This window comes from Entelurus aequoreus, linkage group LG04 (assembly GCF_033978785.1).
Source record: "Entelurus aequoreus isolate RoL-2023_Sb linkage group LG04, RoL_Eaeq_v1.1, whole genome shotgun sequence".
Classification (NCBI taxonomy): Eukaryota; Metazoa; Chordata; class Actinopteri; order Syngnathiformes; family Syngnathidae; genus Entelurus; species Entelurus aequoreus.
Genome location: NC_084734.1, coordinates 17184065 through 17193017, shown reverse-complemented (window position 1 = coordinate 17193017; position 8953 = coordinate 17184065). Strand labels below are relative to the sequence as shown.

Here is an 8953-nt window from a genome sequence, read left to right as displayed (position 1 = left end):
GATTAATCGCTCTGAGTGGATATTTAGTAGTTGTAGAGTGACCTGGCTGGGTTTGAACCCAGAACCCTTTGATTGGGAGCTAGCTGTTTAACCATTCAGCTATCCTGGGTCTTATAATTACCAGATTTCCGGGCCCCAATGACATATATAATTGAGAACTGTTTCAGTAAACTTTCATTTAAAAGATTAATTGCTCTGAGTGGATATTTAGTAGTTGTAGAGTGACCTGACTGGGATTGAACCCAGAACACTTTGATTGGGAGCTAGCTGTTTAACCATTCAGCTATCCTGGGTCTTATAATTACCAGATTTCCGGGCCCCAATGACATATATAATTGAGAACTGTCTCAGTAAACTTTCATTTAAAAGATTAATTGCTCTGAGTGGATATTTAGTAGTTGTAGAGTGACCTGACTGGGTTTGAACCCAGAACCCTTTGATTGGGAGCTAGCTGTTTAACCATTCAGCTATCCTCGGTCTTATAATTACCAGGTTTCCGGGCCCCAATGACATATATAATTGAGAACTGTCTCAGTAAACTTTCATTTAAAAGATTCATTGCACTGAGTGGATATTTAGTAGTTGTAGAGTGACCTGACTGGGATAGAACCCAGAACACTTTGATTGAGAGCTAGCTGTTTAACCATTCAGCTATCCTCAGTCTTATAATTACCGGGTTTCCGGGCCCCAATGACATATATAATTGAGAACTGTCTCAGTAAACTTTCATTTAAAAGATTAATTGCTCTGAGTGGATATTTAGTAGTTGTAGAGTGACCTGACTGGGATTGAACCCAGAACCCTTTGATTGGGAGCTAGCTGTTTAACCATTCAGCTACCCACACAGCAAAAACACTCCGCGGCGGATCCCCCGCAGAGGTATCGCGCTTTCCGGAACGGAACCGCGAAACGGACCCGTATCGGCGTCCACTTGCTCTCAGGAACGCATCCGCCACAGAGGCGGGTCGCGAATCCGCCATGGCGGGTCGCGAATCCGCCATGGCGGCGCGCTGCATCCGCTCCGCACCCATGATCAAAGCCTAACTTCCCGCCGCGGACCAGCAACGGACTCATAAAAACCCTGGCTCATCTGGCCGTTTTGGACCCCTTTATCTTATTTTCAAAATCCCTTCTGTTCTTGCTGTAGGATAAAATAGGGAACTAAAAAATTCACTAGGCCCTACTACAGCAATATAGGCTTACATATGCATTGCCTTGTATTTTTAAACTAACAATATTGTCAATAGGCAGAAACAGAAAATGGTCAATTCACTCTATAAAGTAAATATATAATATATAAGTATATATATAAAAAGTAAATATACATATTTAATCTATTAGGCTACAACTTCAAGGAAATGCTGCTCCATGCCTAGCTAACATATCAGAAAATGAATAACTGGTGAATGACGAGAAGTGCTTACACAATACAAAATATGTGATAGGTATTAAGGAGATTACATTTGAAAAAAAAACATGACTTAAAGTTACTGGAGGTGGTTAAAATAAGGTGCGTAAACTATGAATTTGTGATCAGGGTATAGGTGTGCAAGACATCCAAAATGTTCAAACAATATGGTTATTTGGTTCCTTGATCAGAGTACTTGTTTGGCTCTGTTGGATGATGGAGGCGGGGGGTTGGGGGTGGGGGACATAAATTAATATCCATAACCCAACTTTGGGAGGTTGACATTGTTTTCTTATTATATTTGTACTATCATTCTATGTTTGTATCGGTGTAGGCCAGGGGTGTCCAAAGTGCGGCCCGGGGGCCATTTGCGGCCTGCAGGTCATTTTTTAACGGCCCCAGGGCACATTTTTAAATAATACGATTGAAATAAATAAAAAACATTAAAAGTGGTATATAAAGAGCAAACAGGGGAAATGTAACAAGAAAATGTAGCAATGTTTACTCTAATCACACAAAGCTGCCATGTAGGCTGTTTCTTTCTTTCAAAAATAATAATGAATCAAAATCAATGTCATTATGAATTATTGACCTATTCAAGGCTTAAGAAGTTGACCTTCGCAATCAGCTGGTCTTGGTTGTGCTTCATATGTTCCAGCAGGCTAAGGATGTGGATTACCTCAGGCGCTGTTGACAAACAGCAGTATAAAATGAACATGTTTCAGTGTTTATCCTCATTACTCATAATCCTGACATTAGCTATTGACCTTAGTTCATGACAAAAGTTATTGACAAAGTTTGAAGAAAATATGTGATTGCTTGTGAATTTGAATTTTTTCCAAAATTTGTGGCACAGAATGACCATCCGGTATTTGTCAGTTATTGCTCACCAGAGCAGGAAATGTTGTCGGCCATTCTTCCCCCTCGCCATGTTGGCCTGTAGGCCAGGCTGGATCCAGGCTCCTCTGTCTGCCACATGTTGAGGGCTGCTGGTGAGGGGGGTGGAGGCAGTCGAGGAGGGACTGCCGTTCCTAGTGAGGTGGGCATTGTGAGAGAGCCATCAGTTAACCATGACTGATAATACCCAAGGGGCCTATCTATTCACTAATATTTCAGAGATCAGTCCCTACCTTGTGTAACTCTCTGCATGTTTGATGCAGGTGCTGGTGAAGGCATATGAATACGTCCTTCCCCATGGTGAGGTGCTAAAAACACTCTTGCAGAGCCAAAACTAGACTTCAACTTAGGAGTCAAATATTTTAGTGCCATCTTGCAAAAAAAAGGTACTTTTATATGTATCCTCCTTTTTATATGTTCTTCTAACCCAGACCTGGGCATTCTGCGGCCCGCGGGCCGCATCCGGCCCTTTGTGCGTCCCTGTCCGGCCCGCGTGAGGCCAATTATAAATTACAAAATAAATTTAAAAAAGTATCTATGTCGAGTGTGCAATACAACGGTGCTGCTTTTGTTTTGAAAATCGTTATTTGTATTACTTCCGTGTGGACGTATGCGTGATTGTGAGTGAATGTGAACAACTGCAATTACAAAATAAAGTTGAAAAAACATCTATGTCCTGCGCGCAATACAACTGTGCTGCTTTTATTTTGAAAAGTATTATTTAAGGGCGTGTGTCCGTGTGTAACCTGCGAGTGAAGGTGCACATGCAGCGACAAGTGATGCACGGTTTACACCCGAGACGCCAAAAAGAGAAAAGTTGATGAGGAATGCCGTGTTTTCAACAAGACATGAACTGCAAAGCAACGTTCCCTCTAAGGTGCGTGCCTGCGCAATTGCGCACTGCTCAAGCGTCTGCTGCGCACAGCAAGTATATGCCGCGCACCAAATCAAATCCCATCTGAATTCTAAACAAAATAAACATATTTATTCTATGTAATTTTGCAATGCAACTTTGAGTGACAGTGACAACAAGCGGCCCTAAGTGTGTTCGTCAACACCGTTCAATTGAACACCGTTCAATTATTGTAACGTCTATCGAGATGCTTCGAGGACAGGAATTATATCGATCACTTTATTGAACAAAACTGTTTATATTCGGACATAACCACACCAAAAACATGAGTAAAACACTTCTATCTCGAAAAACTAGTCATTTTCTGCCGTACAAACCAGACCAAAACCAACTTGTCATCTGTCACCAACACGCATAGCACTAAACCACTGGTGCGTTTAAGGCCACACAAAAAGTCGGACAACTCAAACACCACACAAAGTTACACTATGACTCCTCAGTCATACGTGTGCTTATTTTACTGTCATTTATTATTAATGTTAATATATATATATTATTCATGGAATGCTGTTACACACACTATGTTGAAGTATTACTATTATTATTATTATTATTATTATTATTATTAATCTTACGGTATATATCAAAAATAATATTGAGCAAAATTTAATTGAAATATTGTCGATGTGGCCCTCCAGCAGTGCTCGGGTAGCTCATGCGGCCCCCGGTAAAAATTAATTGCCCACCCCTGTTTTAGAGCAGTGTTTTTCAACCTTTTCTGAGCCGAGGCGCATTTTTTTTCATTGAAAAAATCCAGAGGCACACCACTAGCTGAAATCATTAAAAATGAAACTCAGCAGCCCATTTTGACAATTAAAAAGTCATTCTCGCATTTATTGGATATGAATTCCAACCATAACCAAGCATGCATGACTATAGCTCTTGTCTCAAAGTAGGTGTACTGTCACCACCTGTCACATCACACCCTGACTTATTTTGACTTTTTTTTGCTGTTTTCCTGTGTGCAGTGTTTTACTTCTTGTCTTGCGCTCCTATTTTGGTGACTTTACATGTTTTGTTGGTATTTTCCTGTAGCAGTTTCATGTCTTTGAGCACTATTATCCCCGCACCTGCTTTGTTGTAGCAATCAAGAATATTTCAGTTGTTTTTATCCTTCTTTGTGGGGACATTGTTAAATGTCATGTACGGATGTACTTTGTGGACGCCATCTGCTCCACACGCTGTAAGTCTTTGCTGTCGTCCAGCATTCTGTTTTTGTTTACTTTGTAGCCAGTTCAGTTTTAGTTTCGTTCCGCATAGCCTTCCCTAAGCTTCAATGCCTTTTCTTAGGGGCACTCGTCTTTTGTTTATTTTTGGTTTACCTTTTTACCTGCACACTGCCTCCCGCTTATTGTGATCACGACATACCATGTTCCCGACATCCACAAAGCAATTAGCTACCTGCTGCCACCTACTGATATGGACGAGTATTACACGGTTACTCTGCCGAGCTCTAGCCAGCACCGACACTAAACAACAACACATTTTCAGACTATAATTACTCGTGTGCAAAAAATGTTTTTAACCCAATTATGTGAAATTAGATAATCTCTCACGACACACCAGACTGTATCTCACGGCACACTAGTGGAAAAACACTGCATTAGAAGCATGGTGAAAGACAAAGAGTGGTACCTAGTTCCTCCATGTGTGTGTGTCACTTTAAGAAAGTGCATCTTTGGGTTCCCCAGTGACAAAAAGTGGTGTGTCGGGTTTTTTCCTTGACCTTAATGGATCTGATGGAAGTGAGAAAAAGGAAACGTTAGGAAGTGTGGGATCATTTTGTTCTTACAGCACCAAATATTATAAATAATTCTTCTTTTCCTCTTGACTATTTGGCTGGTTGACTACAGTTGTATGTTTCATATTCCATCCTGCACAGTAAACAAGTTTACTAATTTATTTGCAGTTCAACTGCAGTGACTTTTTGAATCCAGTAGATGGGGACATTAAACACCGTATGGCCGCAGTGTCGATACAGCTGGTGAGTGGGGCACACACTCACTGAGGCCTCATTTAGCCATCACATCATGAAGATAAAGCAACACTTGTAGGGAAGGATTCTTATTCCTCGCACTTTCCAATGCTTTCATTCATGGGATAAATGTGATGGGAATTAATTGAACTGTTTCTTATTCCAAATGAGTTTTTAGAAGTGATAAATGCTTTTTTTAGTGAAACCAAAATAAATGTAAAACTGCATGGATGTACATAAATTAAAGATTTTTAATCAGCTCGTAGCTGCTGAATGGTAATGGAATGGCGAGGTGCCCACTTCTATTATTGATATCCTCAACACCATCTTTTGCACCAATCCAGAAGGCAGGCGTTCTTAACCTTTTCCACTACAGCGGGGTCCGGGGCACCACTCAAAATATGAACACTGCGTTACTGATCTTTCTAACTGTATTCCGTTATGATATCCAACCTTTAACCGGATCAACCTTGTCATATGGTACGGAAGATTATTATCAAATACTAATCATCCATCCATCCATTTTCTACCGCTTGTCTCTTTGTTTGGGGTCAAATACTAATCATGTATACTGCAAAATAAAAGGCTCATAAAGATGGATTAATAATACATTTAAGTACAATTATGCAGTGCCAAAATGAATACACTCTAACTGAATTGTTAATAAATAATAATGAATACATTTCTTAACTCAACAGTCAATAAAGTACAAATGAAAATACCACTTTAGTCACAGGTGTGAAACTCAAGGCCCGGGGGCCAGATCTGGTCCCGCCACATCAATTTGTGTGGCCCCCGAAAGCCTTGGAAATAATATGTGTAAATAAAGTACCTTATCTTTTCTTAATAAATTTATTGCAAAAATTAATGTACTGCGTAAAAATGACATGTTTACACTTTAATCGTCTCTAATAATAAAACCAAATATTATATTATCATACATTTCAAAACAATGTTAATGTTCAAATAAAGATAAATACCGTATTTTTTGGACTATAAGTCGCAGTTTTTTTTCATAGTTTGGCCGGGGGTGCGACTTATACTCAGGAGCGACTTATGTGTGAAATTATTAACACATTACCGTAAAATATTAAATAATATTATTTAGCTCATTCACGTAAGAGACTAGACGTATAAGATTTCATGGGTGACAGATTGTTTGGTAAACGTATAGCATGTTCTATATGTTATAGTTATTTGAATGACTCTTACCATAATATGTTACATTAACATACCAGGCACGTTCTCAGTTGGTTATTTATGCCTCATATAACGTACACTTATTCAGCCTGTTGTTCACTATTCTTTATTTATTTTAAATTGCCTTTCAAATGTCTATTCTTGGTGTTGGCTTTTATCAAATACATTTCCCCCCAAAAATGCGACTTATACTCCAGTGCGACTTATATATGTTGTTTCCCTTCTTTATTATGCATTTTCGGCCGGTGCAACTTATACTCCGGAGTGATTTATACTCCGAAAAATACGGTACTTTAATAACTGAAATAAGTTCATTTCGGTCATATAATCAACCATCATATACAGATTATAAATATTTAACAATCATACACACTTACACACAAAAAGAAAAGAAAAAGGAATAGGCTGAAGCCAAAGCTTATATTTGCCTATCCTATACCTTCACTGGAAATAAGATTACCAGCAAAATCAACGCTCAAAAAAAATCAATGGGATGAAAGTAATAGTTACTATATTTGATCATTTTCAATTATTTCACCTTTCAAAGTTTTCTTAAACCTTAAGAACTACACGTCCACTATTTAACTCCTAAAACTGAAACACTTGTATTTTATAATCCTTCTTACTTTACCTATACAGTGTTTCCCATAAACTGCCAAGATACCTGTGGAGGTGGGGGCGTGTCTATGGTCGTGGTCACCATGACATCATCGAGTAATTTGCATAATTTACTACAATGATATGATTTTCTCTAAAAAAGGCTCCAAAAATTTATACTTACTAACTAATAACATTTTTGTTTTAAACATCCATCCATCCATTTTACAATATAATTACAACACTTTATGTACATATTTATATACAGACTTGAACAATAAGTTATTCACTGAAATATATTTATTAATTGTGGTTCTTACAAAAAATATATCTTATAAAAGGTAAAATGTCTCTTAAAGCTCTGCCCCTTTAATTAGTGCATACTAAATAATTTAACTTTAGCCTACTACTACAACCATATTATTTACCAGCAACATAAAGTGAAACAGAGGCAGAGGTGTCCTGCCACAGTCAGTAACAAATAAACAGAAAACAGTAGTGGTCAAATACAAATAAGGCAACAAGAGAAGTATCCTACACTTCTCTTTTGTAAAGTAAATCTGAATAAATCAAATAAATGAATGTGTGGGAAACACTGCTATTTCAAAAATCAATATCCCCCATAAATTATACTTTTCTCCTCTTAAATTTAACTGCTTGACTTGTGATTTCAAAGCAAGTAATCCAACTAACTGTTCATGTCAAAAATTTACCTCAACCTCCTCATGCTCTCTCAGGTAGAGCATGTCCCAAATTCCAAGCTGCTGTTTGGAGGCATGTTAAAAAAAATAATGCACTTCGTGACTTCAATAATAAATATGGCTGTGCCATGTTGGCATTTTTTTCAATAACTTGATTTGATTTATTTTGGAAAACCTTGTTACATTGTTTAATGCATCACAACAAATTTAGGCGTAATAATGTGTTAATTCCACGACTGTATATATCGGTATCGGTTGATATTGGAATCGGTAATTAAGAGTTGGACAATATTGGAATATCGGCAAAAAAGCCATTATCGGACACCTCTAATAAAAACACAACCACCGTAGATTTTACAGTATAAAAAACGTGCATGAATTTTTACGTAGAAAAACAGTGCTACCATTTTTCCATTTAATTTATTCCATGTATTTTTTTATTTTATATGCTGTAAAAAACTAAAACTGCAAATATTACAGTAAAATTGTGGCGACTGAGCTGCCAGTTTTAAACAGCACAATCTAAAGATTTGCTTTTTACATAAAAAAGAGACAATTATACACATTTATATCCATACTGAATATTATTCACTGTTAAAAGCGGCCCTCTGAGGGCCACCATAACTGTGATGTGGCCCTCAATAAAAACAAGTTCGACACGCCTGACTTTAGTCCTCATTTCTGCGCTGAAGAAACTTCTTTATGACTTTAGCTCGAGACTTCTTCTGTTTGTTTGCTGTTGTCATTACTGCCACAAGTGGTGGAAAAGTGTATTACACCTGGCTAAAGCTGCTGAGAAACGGATCTTATTTGGCCGCCCAGCAAAAAGAGTGTCAACGTTTTCCATGCTGGGAATCGAAAAGATATTTGATAGCGTGTAAAAGCAAGCCATGTAAATGTGCAAAGAAGTACGAAACTAAAGTATTCAGTCAGTTCTCATTCAAGTGAGGGACTAGAATTCCACAATTGATAGTCAACTACATTTTGCACTCTATTTTTATTTTGAAATTGTAATAATTGAAAATTTATCACCAGCAAATCGCGATCACATTTTAACGATTTATTCATAAAATACCAACACAAGCAAAGCAGTTTTATTATTTTTTTGTTCCCTTACTGTAATTGAAATGTGTATTTATTTATTTTATCTATTTTTGTTTTGTTTTATTGTGGCCTTAATATCGAGGTAGGTCTGCAAAGTGCATTATTTCAACTTTTACTCTTTTTTTCAAATGTATTTATATTTTTATATTGATTGATTT

General features: G+C 37.6%; 1 protein-coding gene across 1 annotated transcript in view; it reads left to right on the top strand.

Moving 5' to 3' along the window:
* The first annotated feature begins 4829 nt into the window (after positions 1 to 4829).
* Positions 4830 to 8953, top strand: part of LOC133648153 (EGF-containing fibulin-like extracellular matrix protein 2) — a 5527-nt gene continuing 1403 nt past the window's right edge. Inside the window, exon 1 of the mRNA XM_062043935.1 lies at positions 4830 to 4849. Within this exon, the coding sequence (XP_061899919.1) occupies positions 4830 to 4849 (20 nt within the window). The remainder of the gene's footprint in view (positions 4850 to 8953) is intronic.